This window comes from Lytechinus pictus, chromosome 8, assembly GCF_037042905.1.
Source record: "Lytechinus pictus isolate F3 Inbred chromosome 8, Lp3.0, whole genome shotgun sequence".
NCBI classification, from domain to species: Eukaryota; Metazoa; Echinodermata; class Echinoidea; order Temnopleuroida; family Toxopneustidae; genus Lytechinus; species Lytechinus pictus.
This window is the reverse complement of record NC_087252.1, coordinates 7,126,819-7,143,860: the sequence shown is the minus strand read 5'-3', so window position 1 is coordinate 7,143,860 and position 17,042 is coordinate 7,126,819. Positions and strand designations below refer to the sequence as shown.

The 17,042-nt window shown below is 35.2% G+C and overlaps 1 protein-coding gene and 1 long non-coding RNA gene across 2 annotated transcripts; one reads left to right on the top strand and one right to left on the bottom strand.

Annotated features, from left to right (window-relative positions):
• Positions 1 to 847: 847 nt before the first annotated feature.
• LOC135154856 (uncharacterized) lies at positions 848 to 6,686 on the bottom strand. Its single transcript, XR_010294276.1, has 4 exons — positions 6,568 to 6,686; positions 3,877 to 4,044; positions 2,913 to 3,080; positions 848 to 992 (listed from the first exon to the last, which is right to left on the bottom strand). It is a non-coding gene; the product is annotated as an uncharacterized LOC135154856 (long non-coding RNA).
• Positions 6,687 to 6,942: 256 nt separating this feature from the next.
• On the top strand, positions 6,943 to 15,140 carry LOC135154988 (tyrosine kinase receptor Cad96Ca-like). Its single transcript, XM_064103253.1, has 7 exons — positions 6,943 to 6,976; positions 7,163 to 7,344; positions 7,748 to 7,852; positions 8,170 to 8,275; positions 8,958 to 9,053; positions 9,939 to 10,039; positions 15,081 to 15,140. The coding sequence occupies exons 1-7, from the start codon at positions 6,943 to 6,945 to the stop codon at positions 15,138 to 15,140; spliced, it is 684 nt and encodes a 227-aa protein (XP_063959323.1).
• The last annotated feature ends 1,902 nt before the right edge of the window (positions 15,141 to 17,042 follow it).

The following is a 17,042-nucleotide window of genomic DNA, read 5'->3' as shown; positions in this document are numbered from 1 at the left end:
AATAAAGGGGGAATCTAGGCTGGAAATCAGATAATTTGGAAAGTAGAGTAAAATTACACATCATATGTGTATAAAAAAATCTATCCCTTATATGGACATAACTCAGTAACAACAATGATCATAAACATTCCATCAGGAGTCAGTCATCCTAGTTTATTATGTCTGGAGCAGAAAATTTGAATAATTATTTCACATAATAAAATACAAAATAAAAAGTTGAGGTGTGATATCATCAGCTTGCTCATTGAATATGCATGAAAGCAATTTATTGAAGAAAAAAAATGCAAAAAACAAAAAAGTAACTTCGTTATCCAATTTTGATGACATCTTTAGTGTTGTGCTTGTTATATTTTACTCTATAAGACTTGATGTACTAAACTTTGTTATATCACAATATATGCCAAGGCGCTTCCTTTGATCTCCTCTATGCTCTATGCACCTTTTATATCCCCTTCAGTTCCCATTGTTCTGTTCTATCTTTATATATCCATTGAAGTAATCCCTTTGATGTTTCCCCCTCTTTCCTATGCACGAACCTACTTACTTCCACTGCCACATCCTCCTTCTTTCACCTCAACTCTATTCTTACTATTGTTTTAAATTTCTTTTTTTTCCAGCCTAAACCTAGCATCATACATGTACATAAGTTGTTGTATCTTGCTCTTATCTTCATTCGTTCTCCTGACGACGAGCTGCGCATTCAGCTTGGAATGTGGCGTTTCCAAACTCTTACATGGTTGTACCGCAAATACCTTCCGAATGGATTTATATTTTACTCTACTTTTTCAAATCATTTGAATTTCAGCCTGGAGTCCTTAAAAATAAAAACTTTACTCACTGTTGTCACCTTTCTCAAACTGTTGAATTGATTCTTTTACCGCTGGATACCAGCTCAAACCTAATTTTATGATACGGTCTCGGTAGAACGACTCCCACTTTGAAATAAAATTGTCAGAAAGGTGCCCATGTTCTGTTTCAAAGTCCATGTTGATCTGTAAAAACCAAACAGGAATAAGTATATTTTTGTAAACCTAACTTTCATGCTTGTAATAGTAGAACATTGGGTCCATGATTCAATGCGTACATTTGCCTAGTTCATGAAACATGGACATAACCCACATAAGGATAATTAAAGGAGAAAGAAACCATAGAAACCAGTTGAATTCATATCAAAGTGAAAAATCAAAGAAACATATTGTTGAAAGTTTGAGCCAGATTGAATGAATAACAAAAAAGTTATGAGTATCTGAATATTGAGATCACTAATGCCATGTAGATCCTCCCATTGACAATGCGACCGAGATCTGTGATGTCACAGACTTACAACTCCCCCATTACTTTAATACTTATATCACTTAAATTCTCTCTTTTATAGAGTCTATTGCAAGATGAGGTGTTCTTTTATGAGAGGACAAGTACAGAGGTTTCACAGCATTATATCATGGATGATTTGTTTGTCATATCATAAGAATGAGCAAAATGAGATATTTTAGGGTATATTTTCAGTGTCCAAAGGGGAGAGTTGTACGTCTGTGACATCACAGATATTGGTCGCATTGCCAATGGCAATGTCTCCTTAGCATTAGTGATCTTGACATTCAAATGCTCATAACTTTCTTATTACTTGCCCAATCTTACTCAAAGTTTCGTTGATTTCATTCTTTGATTTTTCTACTTTCACATAAGCTAACTTGCTACAAGGGTATAATTCTCCTTTAACATGCATGATTTGAGAAACTTTGGATCTACCCTAGATATGATTGGAATAAAAGCCCTATTTACACGTGGAGAAAATAGGAAAAACTGTAACATTAACGGGAAAGCCTAGTACAATTTCCTCTCTTGGTGAGAAAAGTGTATGCATTTTGTCATTTACAACATATATTCTCTATCTTTAATGCTATCTAGTAAATATTACCCTGCTCCACATGAATAACTTTAAGTCCCTATCCCTATGGATGATCCTCATCACGTTTGGTTTTGAAGATGATAACAATCTGATTTACCCGACCCCCCCTCCGGCCCCATTTATTTTCTTTTACACCTACAGGGGCCCAAGTAGCTTGCCTATATATTGTCATGAAAAACTTATTCTTCCATAAATGTATATATACAGCGTATCTTGTTTGTAGAGCTTTTGGGTACCTGAAGAATTAATTGACCCCCCCCCACCACCCCTGGCACGTTGCCACATGCCATATACAAACAACTTTAGGTCCTTACCACTTAAGGACGATCTACATGTTTGGTTGAAATCTGATATCTGGTTCTAAAGAAATTCAATATGAAAATATAATTTCCCAAATTGACCCTTTTTCCAAACTTTCATCCCCTTTAGGAGCCCAAGGTGACCATCCTAGGTCTTGACATGAACAACTTATATTCTCCATTTATAAAGGTATCTACATTCAACAGATCATGACTGTACTGCTTTTGGGTCTGGAGAAGATTTTTAAAGTTTACCCACTTTCTCCAATTGGGGGGGGGGGGGGGGGGCACATGCTCCATATGAATAAACCCCGTAAAGATGATCCTCACCAAGTTTGGTTGACATCCGCCCAGGGGTTCTTGAGAAGATTAAAATGTAAAAAGTGTAGGCACAACGGACAAAAAGCGGTCACAATAGCTCACTTGAGCCTTTGGCTCAGATGGGCCAAAAAATAAGGGAACTGAGAATCAAAATCCTTAAACTGACAACAATCAGACATAGTGAGAATCTGTGTTCTTTCAGTACAAATTGGCAATCATAACAATTTTAAACATATTTAAGTCTTAGTGGATATATTATAAGCAAATGTTTTGTTTAACACGTGGAGCATTGAAGTAAAAATACAAGTGTTGCCAATTAGCAGAAGAAAAGGTGATCAAATAGGCCTCTAAATAAGTCGTCATGAAAGCTCGGGTTAACTTACAAGTTCTGGCATCTCTTGTATCCTTGGAAAGGTGGTGATGAAGTCTGAAATGGTCATGTCTGTCCTCTTCTTCAGCATCATTTGACGATAAGCAGCAGTGTCTTTGAAAAATTGGATAATTTTCCCCTTATTTGCTGCAGTGGGAACTGTGTGCTTCATCCAGTTAACCTGAAAGACAGAAGTTACCGTATTATTTCAACCATCAAAATAACCTGCATGTACATGTAAGGCACTTTTATTGCCTTGGACATACTCTTTGTATTACTTCTAAACGCGCCTTTAATTTGGTGCCCCCTTGATCTCGTATTTTGAGCTATTCTGCATTTCTTACATTACACAGATGTGCATGCGTACTAGGGATGCCATCGACATGGCAATTACATCATCAAAATGACAGAAACCATGCCAATATCGACATGAGAAATAGATTTCACAACATTTGTCAATATAATTTCCTTAAATGTTAACTGCATGAAATCACCTATTAGAGCTTTCCAAATGTGCATTGTCACTCAGATTGATGAAACAAACTTGAGAATGAAAGAAAGATGATTATCAAGGCAAGTCATTGACCAATAATGATTTGCTTTGAATCTCTTTTTTTACTTTTTAATAATTTATTTGACTTTTTTTAATTGTTCAGAGGGCTTTCGAACAAATATATACATATAATAGCTACATGTACAGTTTGCAAGGTGCAATTATTGTAAAATCATTAATCTGACTTCGGTTCAAAGCGTGAAAGCTGTTCGAAAATACTTTTGATGTCTTTTCAAATATAGAGCAAGTTTTATTTTTCTACTTTTTCCTTACCAAAACTATATTTGTGCTTTAAGAATATCTTGAATTATCTTTTCAAATCAGTTTATTTAAACTCAGACAAGTCTTTCAGTCAGCCACCCATCTTATTTCACATATTATTTTGCAGGAATCAACACTGTAACAAGATTGACATTTCTCACACCATTTCTTGTAATTCTTCATCTTGAAGTAATTCCTCATCCACTATCACATCTTCTTGTTTGTGATCATCTGATTTGGCATGCTTCCTCTTCTTACCCTGTTTGTCATTCTGCCTCATATTCTTGAATCTGTACTCAATGAATCCTTCATTTTCTGAGAAGAAATGCTCCTGTCATGTCGAAAGTATAAAACATATGTAGTCACATGATATCATGAGATCCAGTACTTCAAAAGGCAAAATCATGCATTCTTCGTAAAAATAAATAAATAACCTGAGTCAAAAAGGGGCCTGAGCCTTCGATCCTAGCAGAATCTTCTTGGATGGAAAACTCATTTAGTGTGTTGCTATTGTAACCAAATATACAGATAATTTATAAAATTTTTGTATTTTTAAAAGAATATGCAATTTAGTGATAAAGATGTAAATTTGTGAGCTTGTGATTCTACTAATAAGATTGGCCTTATTGTCAGCTTTACGTAGACACCAAAATCACAAAATACCATTGATCCTAACTGGAGTTATGAAGATAATATCGGCACGCGAAAAAAGGGCCCCAAAATTGGAAAAATACTATTTTAGAGGCGGCGGGCGGGGTCGGCCAGTTGCTTTTTTTTGTTCCTTTTTAATTAGACATCCTGTAAATCAACAAATAAGTAATAATACGAATTACTCTTATCATTGAAATTCTTGTTTTTATTATATCAATAATCGTTGCTATGGTAACACACTCAACATAAATACTAAAGGGCATTTATACTGGACCTGCCTATCAGTATGCGTTTTGTGTACATTATTACGTCATTTTGATACACAATAAACAAATACTTCATAAAAATCATCAAATTACATATCAAAATAATAGGAATTTACTCTAGATACTTTCTATTGATACCAATTTCTAAGATCTTAGGTGTTTTTTACTCTGTTTATAATGTGTCACATGAAGACATGCTTCCATTTCACGGAAGCGTGCCTGCAGGCACGGTCGGCGGTTAAACGCTTAATGGAGTGTTAACAGAAAACACGTGTCACCTGCTAAAAGTTCAAGGCACAATAAAGGAAAACTGTGTAGGCCTACTTATAGTACAATTTGCATAAATTAGCAAAATTAATGAATTTCCAAATTCTATGCACAAATTATGATCCCTGTACTAAGCTCTACCAGATCTTGAGTCAAGTTGGACTTAGACCTACAGTAAAAAAAAAAGCATTGTTTGGTGATTTTAATATATTTGCATTAATTAGCAGTTTATCAATTTCCACATTCTGCGTAAAGGCTATGGTTCCTGTACTTACATTAGCTTTTAGTTTTAGATCTTTTACATTTAGATCTAGACCCATCTCCTAGATTTTAAGTTTAGTCTAGGTCTAGATCTAGATCTAGACTAGTTGGCCGGTCACTAACAGTAACACTATTCACAGCCGTAAGGCCCAATTAAGGCCAAGGCAGTATAGTGTATCACTCACACTACCTCGAGCGAAGTTCGTGCAGGCTCCACTCCACTTCACTACCGCTACACTACGCTCCACCTACCCAAACTTCGAGACCGTATTACTCTATCTGATATTCCGAGTGACAAAGGTGGGATTTTATGGGGGGAAAATATAAAATTCATGCAACATCACGATCTTTAAAACAATTAAAACTAATATTCTTACTTTACACCAAGTTTCACTTCTTTTCCATGCTTCTACCAGTCTCAAAATTGGTGATTTAGAGCATACATGAAGTTCCTCGCACGTATAAATAATCCGCTGCCGATTTCAAAACATCGCATGCGCGCGCGAGGGTCCGAGCTCGGACCGGACCCGGTAAGGCGGTAGCTCATGCGATACGGCAGCGAATTATCTATATGTGTGAGGAACTTCATGTTGGCTCTAAATCACAAATTTTGAGACTGATAGAAGCATGGAAAAGAAGTGAAACTTGGTGTAAAGAATATTAGTCTTGTTTTTAAAGATCGTGATGTTGCATGGATGTTATATTCCCACCTTTGTAACTTGGAATATCTGATACTTTTGATAGAGTTCACGGTATCGAAGTTCGGGTAGGTGGAGCGTAATGTAGAGGTAGTGTCAAGTGAAGTGGAGCCTGCACGAAATGTCGAGGTATACTCACACTGGCACCTAATTGGTCTCAGGCCTACTGTAACTTAATTGCATGCGAAATTCTTGCCCAGAATTAACTGCGACAGCCCGAACGCTCGAACGTCTGCAGCGTTCGGGCCGCGCCGGCGCAGATATAGGCTAGACCTCTTCAGTCCACAACCTGCGTTTGGAACTGGATTGGAGGCAACAAAGCCGAGGTCGAGGAGAGCTAGGGTCTCGATCTCGCTGCGATTTTCGTTATTACTGTTAGTTTTATGCCGTGTTTTTGCAACAAAATAATATTCGGAGTATGTAGCAACAGATGGTAGGTGAACATAATGCTGCAAAATATTGAATTTTATGATGTGCGTGACTTTTGGTCCAACCCTTCACACACACTAGACCACTAGATAGATCTAGTCATCATGCGACGGACAGTTGTGTTAATCTCACGTTCAACCCACACGTACACGTAGATCTCCTTCGCGAAAGTTACAGCGTCAATTGAAACGTACTTTCAATCTCAATCAATCACAGTTGCAAATTGCAATCATTGGCCCATTCTTCCTCAGCTTTGATCTGTACAATTCCATAAACACATACCTTTCAAAATCTGAATGATTTCCTCCCCGAAATCTTTTAAAATGTACTCCAGTTCGGCCATCCTGATCCTGGTATGCCTAGATTCAACAGCTCACTTGCACAATATGTTGTGCGGTACAAAAAGTCGACATAATTTCTTGATGAGCGCGCGAGCCGCGGCGTGGTCATGTGACATATTGTAAGCCTTTTCATTGGTAGATAGTTTGAGTATTTTGTAAAAGAACATAATTGGTTCTCTTGGAAACAACAAAAATATATCAATAGTTATTACAATCGGTAAAGAGTTCGTTGGCCCCTTTCCCTCATCTAAGGTATCTCGACGAGACACAAGACAGAGGTAGTTACCAATTAAAAGATGGCACGTTGCACCTTCTGATGAGTGAAACCCCCTCGAAGAGATTGAAAGCGTGTGTGTGTATTAGAGAGACGGGGGGGGGGGGTCTGTCACCAAAACAAAATGAGAAGACATAATAACAATCCATTCCATTTGCTAATTTAAGGATATTCTTCCTAGATTACACTAAACACTTATGCCTTAGTAAACATTAAGACACCGAGTTTAACTTTGTTTTTACTATATCATTCATCCATGTAGGCAGTATTTTGTATGGGTTCATCTCAGGGGGTACACTACTTACCCATCTACAGACTTCAGGGGTGCAATCTCAACCTACGTACACCAATCTCAAACCAAACGGTGTTCGTATTGATGAGGGTACCCTACTTAACTTGGCTTGGCAGGTTGCTAAAGGGATGCAGTTCCTTGCATCTAAGAATGTATTTATTATGAGATTCCTTAACAAAAAAGGGGGTACAAGAGGAGAAAGGAAGGCAGTTAGGTTTTGAAACAAAAATCGGCTATTAAGCTGAAAAACACCCTTTATATGTCATACTTGAAAAATTGATTAGTAAATTTTTTTTTTTGGCAATTAGGGTTGCAACTTTGTACAACCATATCCTCAAAAATATTTTCGGCAGCCATACTCTCCGGAAACCTAAATTATGTTTTGTTTTGAAGCATTACAGGTAATCTTAATCATACAATTGGAATAGGAACGGTTTATCGCTCCTTTGTTATTCACACAGGTGTAAGACGAGAGATTCGTCTACTTTCACAAAGATCAACATAAATGAATACCCTAAAGAATAAGAGTTGCAAGTGTATTTCTCTTTTCTTCAGATCATCCACGGCGCTCTCTGCGCTCATAATGTGTTGCTAGGAGAAAGAAAGGAATGTAAGATATCAGATTATGGACTTTCTTCATCGATCTTTGGTGACGTAGCTGTAAGTGTGACTCAATATGCCTTACAATAATCATGTTTATGTTGTCGGCTTGCTATAGAGATCTATCTCCTATTTAACAATTTAGATGAAAATATATGGTATTAAATGAAACCATATGGTATTAAAGGAAGCGAGGCTGGAACCCTAACTCACGTGACCCTTGACTTTGATCCTCAACCTGCAACTATACCAGTCTATTATTGCTTATTTCGGCCAGTATTAAGACATTTTATAGGTTCATTGCAGATTATAATTGCCAATCGCTTGAATTATTGTTATAGCAAGATTCTTTGTAATCTGCACACCGTCATATATAGAAACCAACTAGATGGAGTTCACCAGAAACCATGGCAACGGGTGACGAAACAACAGAAGGAGACATTTGGTCTTTTGGTATCGTACTGTGGGAAATCGTGACACTGGGTAAGAAAGGGTGTGCACAAAGTTATGTTTGTAAATGTCTAATATCTTAGTCATATATCAGAAAATAACAATGATGGGTTTGATGATGGTGGTAATGATGATAATTCTCTACCAATGGTCGATTACAAACTGGTAAATAATTATGATAAAAAGGCAAAATACAACAAAAACAACATCTTTTTAAACTACCATGACTATTGCTGCTACAACAGCATCAACAACAGTGACGGAAATATTAAAATAGAATTTTACATATATTTATTTGTCTCGAATGATAATGATATCAACATTCTAATGATAGGCCTATATAAAACGCCGGGTGATGTTTAACATTTTAACCGGATTGACAATTGCTACAAATGAAAGTTATTTTTGGTTAGGTATGGTCAAACTTGTGACTGTTCGGAAGACTGATAAACTGTATAACAACAGACGCAGTAGTTTAGCTCTGTTAAACTGAACAAAGAACATGTGATTTTACGAGCGATGTTACTTTTTTGGCACATATGCAAACATGGAGCAGGGGGTTATCGGCGTCGAGATATTCATTAAAACGAATCAAACTTTGATACCATGTTCATACTTCTAGTTCTAACAATATATGATTATTTTGGGCAACTTCTAGATATCCAATATTTAGATGCTTCATTATATATCATTGTTCCTTTTAACATTCTGATAGGTGCAAGGCCATACCCAAATATGGCAGTCAGCACGGTTCAGACGGAGGTTGCTAATGGTTACCAGATGCCACGCCCTCGTCACTGTGCACAAGAAGTGTAATGCTTATTTTTTATCAAAAAATCTAAAACTTGCTTGTCAAGGATGACTAGAATTGTAAATTGACCAATAGAGAATTACACTTGTTGTTTGCTTTCGTAAATTCATTTACCGTTATGTTCCAAATTCACAACATTTAAAAAAATAAATCTTCATAATACAGATAGAGATTTTTCGCACAATCTAAGGAAGCATGAGTTGAATGACTTATACTAAAGGGGTACTCCTGGTTAAAAATAATTTTCATCTAAAGTATAGTAAAAATCATTTAGCAAAGTGCTGATGATTTCATCAAGAGCTGACGAATGTCGAGATTTTTGAATTTCGATTTTTGATGCACGCCGTCATAAATATTCAATAAGTGGGCCGATGATGTTTTGACCCATTTTTTGTCTTCTTAAGTAATTGCATGAAATTCTTTTTTTTTCATACTTTCATCCGTATGTTTATACGTGTATGTGCATGTGTCTTCCTCTTGACAAAAACGTTACAGCAATAGATATCTCACAAATTAAATAACTTATCAGTGTTTTTTTTTTCATTTTAGGCGGACAAAATATGAATAAATATTATTTCATATATCCTAAAAAAAGGATTGAGAACCAGCTTTCTCATTGCATACTCGAGTGGACAGGCGTACAACTATTTCACCAAAAATGCTGCAAAATTTAAAATATCATACCTTTGTTATTGTACGATTTTGAAGAGATTTCCAGTGTTTTCTTTGTGTAAATTATCCCTGTCTGTTTAAATCATATAATTTTCAGTCTGTACTAAGCATATACCCCTCTAATAATTCCATGTTTGAAATTAATTTTATATATACTTCCTTAAACGCTTATGTAATCTTTTTTTTTAAACATCATATTTAATTTATTTCAAATGTATGCGGTTATGGCTGGTTGCTGGGACAAGGAACCCCAAGATCGGAGTAACTTTGATCACATCCTGAAGAGTATGGAAATGATTTTAGAAAAAACACATGTAAGATTGAAAATATCATATCTTTCTTATACCACTTAATGTGTGTTACAAGTGATATATTCACATTTATTTTTCAATACCATAAAATGATGCGAACAGTAATACTTTAAGATCACAGAAAGATGATCGCTGCTACCTATTGCCATTATCATGATTATGTAAAGCTAAATATTTTGAAAAAGGAGCTCACTTTTGTGTTTACTCATATTTCATTTTCATAGTACGTTGACTGATTTATTTTATCATATTTCTGCATTCAAGATAAATATACAACATAACATCTACAAAGGTGATACATATTTAAGTTTTACAAAACAATAAAACAATACTCATAATAAAGCAATGACAAATAAATATCACCAAGAAGCATTATTCAATTAAAAGAAAATATCAGTTCAAACGAATGCAGGAGACCGCCATCGTGAGCGGTTAAGCTTGAATATGATGGCGGCCTCGTAAAAATGGTACATAAATGTCTTTCTAGAAGCTGCAGCTGATGAGGCGGAGCAGTATTCACGCCGCAATTGCCTGATTTTCAGTGGTATTGCTGAATCTGCAAACGAAGATACTGATGCCAAGATCATAGAGGTGTGCCAGAGGAATCTGGGTGTTACAGTGAAACAAGAGGACATCGATCGTTCTCACCGCCTTTCCAGCCATGCTGCGCTTGAGAACAAGCAGAAGGATCCTCGTAGTCGTAAGCCTCGGAATATCATCATCAAATTTTCCAACTACAGGGCAAGAGAGGCTGTATACGCATCTAGGGCTAAGCTGAAGGCCTTTCAATTTACATCAATGAAAATCTAACACGGAAGCGATCTCAGCTGTTCTGGCAAGTAAAGAAGGGAAACCTCCCGCAAGTCCACAAAGTCTGGACTCAAGTCGGAAGAGTAACAGCGATGAATAAGAGTGGGAAAAGAGTTGCTCTTTCAAGTGTAAAGGACCTCGGAAAACTTGATCAATTGAAGGAATGAGACAACAATATCAATCAAATTCACTGAACTGTAATACTTGGTCCGCTTGAGCACACAGGCGTTCCTGTTTACTATTTGCTTTTAAATTGCACTATTAAATATACGATTTGTTTTTAATAACGTTAATCACTAGAACTTGGTTCTTATTTTATTGAATATTTGTATAAAATTACATTTATTACTTACACGTAATACTTTTCACTTGTTTTGAAGTGTGACAATTTACATTTTATTGTTATTGTTGCTGTTGCTATTTTGCACATATTCGGGTTTTTCATGTATATATATTTGATAATTAAAATGATTAATGTATATAAATTGCTTAGAGTGGAGGAAGTAAAATCTCAACCTAATTTCAACATAAGATTTAATGATTAAATACCCATGTTCAATTTGTAATAAATCTGTTAAAATAAATCAAAAGGCTTTGTTATGCACTGTATGTTCACAGCGGGTACATATAGTTTGTGGCGGGGTCTCAAGAGAGACCTATGATTCAGATGAACTGTTTGAAAATTGGCAGTGCCCGAAATGTATTCTCCAAAGTGTATTACCTTTTTGGAATGATCCTGATCTATCTACTGAAGTCGTGTATAACCGTAATAATATTTCTGTCGACGCACATGATGATAGGTCAACCGAAACTAATGATTTTGCTCTAAAAGATATTAAAGGTATAAAATTAGCTCATCTTAATGTCAGAAGCATTGTTAATAAAGTTGCTGATTTACAATGTTGGCTGAATAATAACCCTTATGATCTACTAGGAGTGTCAGAAACATGGTTAACAAAAGAACATTCTGATAGCTTGATTTCTGTTAAAGGTTATAAGTTTGAGAGGAAGGATAGATGTACTCATGGAGGTGGAGTGGGATGTTTTATATCAGAAAATTTATCGTATATAAGGAGATTGGATCTTGAATCTGTTGCCTTAGAAATAATTTGGTTGGAGTTGCAACGTAGCAATAGTAGCTCATTATTTATTGGTATATTGTATAGAAAACCGGATAATCATTTAGATTTTTTTGACAGTCTTGAAAGTAATCTTGAGAAATTGTATACAGTTACAAACAACGTCATCCTTCTTGGTGATTTTAACTGTAATATGCAAACCATAAATAATCTTTCTAGAAAAGTTTCCAGTCTCCTTACTACAATGCAAATGACACAGGTTATATCTGAACCCACTAGAATTTCACCACATAGCCAGTCAGTAATCGATTTGGTATGTATTTCTGATGCACTTGTTGACAATATTATTAAGTCAGGAGTGCAGTCAGCTGGACTTAGTGATCACTCGGTGATTTTTACTGCAATTAAAGGGAAACATCAATCCCTTTCTCCGAAAATAACTAATTGTCGTTCATTCAAGTACTTTGACAGTGAGAAATTTAAAGATGATGTAAGGAAAGTTGATTGGCATGAGTTTTATTCCTGTGGGACTGACGTTGAAAAATTGTGGCACTACTTTAAAAACACACTCCTGGACATTTGTGACAGGCATGCCCCCGTGATATCAGTGCGGCAAAAACAAAGAGGGGTACCTTGGATAAATGATGATTTTTTGGTGTTAACACGCGAAAGGGATTATTATAGAAAGCAATTTAGAAAAACAAGATTAATTTATTGGTGGAATAAATTTCAGTTTTTCCGTAACAGAGCTAATAACTTGATTAAAAATTTGAAAAAGAAGTATTATCAGGACAAATTTAAGGACTGCGAAAATGACATAAAAAAGAACTGGAACATTTTATCGAAGCTTATACCTAAGAAAAATAAAACCACGAGTCATGATGTTAAATTAACAATTGATGATGATCAAATACCTAACAATGAAATAGCTCACGTTCTAAACAAAGCCTTTAATGAAGTCGGCTCAAGGTTGCAAGCCGCTTCGGGTAACTTCTCGAAAGATTTATTAAACAATTTACAAACTCTGTTTATTCCAGATTGTGAATTTAAATTTTATGCAATAAAAAAGGAGTACGTTTTGAAAGAACTATTACATATTGATTGTTCGAAAGCGGTCGGAGTAGATGGCTTTCACCCTAAGTTTCTTAAGCTGGCAGCAGAAAGTATAGCTGGCCCTTTAACCCATTTATTTAATGCAACTTTACAAACTAGTGTTATTCCAGAAGATTTTAAAACAGCAAGAATTACTCCTGTACATAAGGGAGGATCATTTGATATTGACAATTATAGACCAATTTCTGTGCTTCCAGTCCTGTCCAAAATACTAGAGAGAGCAATACATGATCAATTGTATAAGTACTTAAATGTAAATGATCTACTTGCAAATTGTCAGTCTGGCTTCAGACCGTCTTATTCTACTGCCACTTGTCTAACTGAGATTACAGACTTTTTGTATGATAAAATGGACCGAAAAGATGTTACTGGTAGTATTTTCTTGGACTTACGCAAAGCTTTTGATGTTATTCCTCACAATTTTATACTTGCAAAACTTAAGTACTATGGTATTACTGGCAATGAATACAACTGGATGGAACCGTATTTAACAGACAGAAGGCAATTTGTAATGATTAACAGTTGTCGCAGTGAATTTCTGAAGATAAAATCAGGTGTCCCACAAGGATCTATACTGGGTCCATTGATATTTTGTATTTTTATTAATGACATGTGTAATTTGAAATTGCATGTAAATTCTAAAATGTCTCTTTATGCTGATGATACCGCCATTTTTAATCACGGTGAATCAATTAAGGAGGTACAAAAGTATTTGCAAGATGATTTTGATTCAATAAGTAAATGGCTAGACTTAAATAATATGCATTTACACGCGCAAAAAACAAAAGCCATGGTATTTGGTCAAAAGAAAAAGTTGAGGGGTGCTCACTTGTCAGTGAAATTCAGGAACATACAATTAGAAAATGTAAAAAAGATTAAATACTTAGGTGTCATGCTCGATCCGGGCTTGACTTGGTGCGAACATATTACTAATATCGTTTGTAAAATATCTCGGGCAATAGGTTGTGTAAGGCGGATTAAGCACTTACTCTCCTTTGATATTATGAAGAAGCTGTACTTTTCTATGATTTTACCTTACATTGATTACTGTATTACATCTTGGGGAAGCAGTGCAAAAATACATTTAGATAAGATACAAAAACTTCAAAATAAATATGCCAGAATGCTTTTGAAAAAAGATTATAATACATCACAAATTTCTTTGTTGCAGTCACTGAAGTGGCAATCAGTAGATCAGCGTATAAAATATCAGTATTGTGTTCTTGTATATAAAATAATGAATGATTTAGTTCCAAATTATTTAAAACCTTTAGTATGTAAACGGCCCGTGAAATACGGGACACGGTATTCTTTACGATGCCCCCTTCAGCTTCCCAAAGCTAGAATTGAACATAAAAGAAAATCTTTCGCATATGTCGGACCCAAATTATTTAATGCACTTCCTTCAAATTTACAAGTCTGTACCTCCTTGTTAGTTTAAAAAAAAATATGCAAAGCCTTTCATACGAATTGATAAAGAGCGAAATGATATTCCATTGATTTACAATGCTATGTATGTTTAAATTGTCACTTCCCACTCTATATTTTGGTGTTAATTGTTTCTGATGTTAGATATTTTGTATTTTGTATTTTTGATGTTGTTTGTTGTTGTTGTTCATAGTTATCTTGACATGTATTTTAAACTGCAGGGCACCTTTGTAAAGCAGTTTTAAGAACTGAACAGGCCTACCCTGCAGTATAAAATAAATAAAACAAAATAAATAAATAAATAAATAAATAAATTCTTCATTGATCAAGTGGGTGCAATGCAGGTGCTGATGAAGTAGAGGGCAGTTGAAGTATTCACTTAAAGAGGGGGATTCATATGATTCGATGGTTTTTCTTTTAATAGTAGCTTTCAATTAGTATATTATTGAACATGACTTAATATTGTCTAGAAAGTTGATCCAATTATTAGGGCCATAATTTCGAATTGATTTATGAGTTATTTATAACCTGGGGTTGGTGAGATGAAGGTTTCGAAGTCAATGCGAAATCAACATTTATTGGTCTTAAAACTGATATTTTTTCTTATTTCACAGAGTTACTTGTCTTTGACTAACTTGGATGAAGGGTTGTATGCGTCTACTATGGACATTTGAATTATACAGTTGTTTTTGGTTTCATGACATTTGCTCCGGCGACAATTGCTCCGCTGTAAATTCCACACACTAATCGAATGACCAATTTCAACCCTGGGTTTGACATTATACCCTCCCCCAACCACACATTAAGTCTAAAATTAAACCCTGTTACAACCCTAACCCTACATCTCAGACGAAATTAAGCCGGAACAATTGTCGCAGATGCAAAATTTGTGTCACCAAAGAACGACTGTATGTATGCAAGATGACATAAAGATGCATCGCAATATGTGTTTTATACGAAAGCTCAATGGACGTGCTAGGTTCTTGTGTAATTAATTCACATATTTCATTTTTCTCTGGATTTTATTGGTCCCCTCATTTAGAGTGAAATTGTAGTTCAATTTCTTTTGAAACTATACAATACTTATGTAGTGGTATATGTAGTATAAGAAAGCATATATAAAGATGTAATACAATTTTCCTAGTACTAATCTGCTCTTGTTTCCTTTTATTTTACCCCTCACCGAAACCATCTCCAAGGTCCCGTAACACGAAGGTTAGCGATTAATCTTACGCTGACATTGCTTAAATGCTATGGTAGTCAATGCAATCAAACGTTTATATTAAAAAAAAATGTTCTACGATGATTGCTAAGCTTTGTGTTACGGACCCTGATTGACTTTATTTCAATTTACATATTATCGGTCAGGTAGGTTTTGTTAATGTTACTGTAGCATCAGATTATTAAAGAAAAATGTACTAAGGCTTACATCTTCATACAGTGGTTCGTATCTACGCATCTACGTATTTACTTTTACCATTTATCTACACTGTGGCCCGTATTCTGATAGCGTGGTTTAACTTAACCCTGGTCTAAGTATGGTAATAAACTGCCATATTTAAATCTAGGTTTAAGTCTCGTATTCCGATAGCAAGGTTTAAGCTAACCCTGGTCTAAGTGTGGTAATAAATCCTCAAAAAGTTAAACTCGCGCAGGGGGTAGTTTAGGCCTGGTTTAAATCCAACAAATCATGGCCAACAATTTTTTAGAATTTATGCCTATATTGCATTACAAGCTAATTTCTCAGTTTTTAACCGATTTTCATGAAATTTGGAACACACATTGTTCTCAAGGTAAGGAGATGTAAGAATTTTTTCCCCCTTTTTTTGGAGATTATGTTGCCATGGTAACAGTATATCATGACCAAAATTTTGCCGTTTAAAATACTTTCATCATTTTTTTACCAATTCTCAAGAAAGTTGGCACAGACATAAGTCTTTAGGTGAAAATTTGCAAGACACATTTTTGCATATTTCATTTCATTTCATTTCATTTCGTTTATTTCCATTTTCAACAATTACAGTTTATTTTGTACATTTTAACATATGAATAACAAAACATATTTCAAGTATTCCTGTACAAAAATTATATTCAAGATTATTACATATCAGGTTGGAAATGGAGGAGGCTGCTAAAAAGCGGAGCTTGTAGAGTGCAGCCTCCTAATAAATATTCTTGTAGTTGCATAACATATAAAAATCAATATAACAACTAGAGCATGAACCAGTTAAATTAAAAGGAAATAGGGGAAATTAAAATAGAAAAGGAAATAAGAAAAAGAGAGATTAAAGGTCTCCAGAATCCAGCCCCAGCACTCACAGACGGACCTCGTTGATCAACAGGAAAACGAAAGAGATGTAAAAGCGTACGTGACATGATAATCATGTTTGATTTAAAAAAAAATACAAGAGTTTGAGTGATGAAGAGTTAAATTCAATGGTTATCTTGGAGAAATTTTTTGAACTGATATTTGAAAGAATTAAGGCTTGGTGATTCTTTGATGTTTTTATTAATAGTTCCCCAGAGTCTAGGGCCTTCAAAAGTAAAAATAGATTTTGCAAGGATGGTCCGGGGTA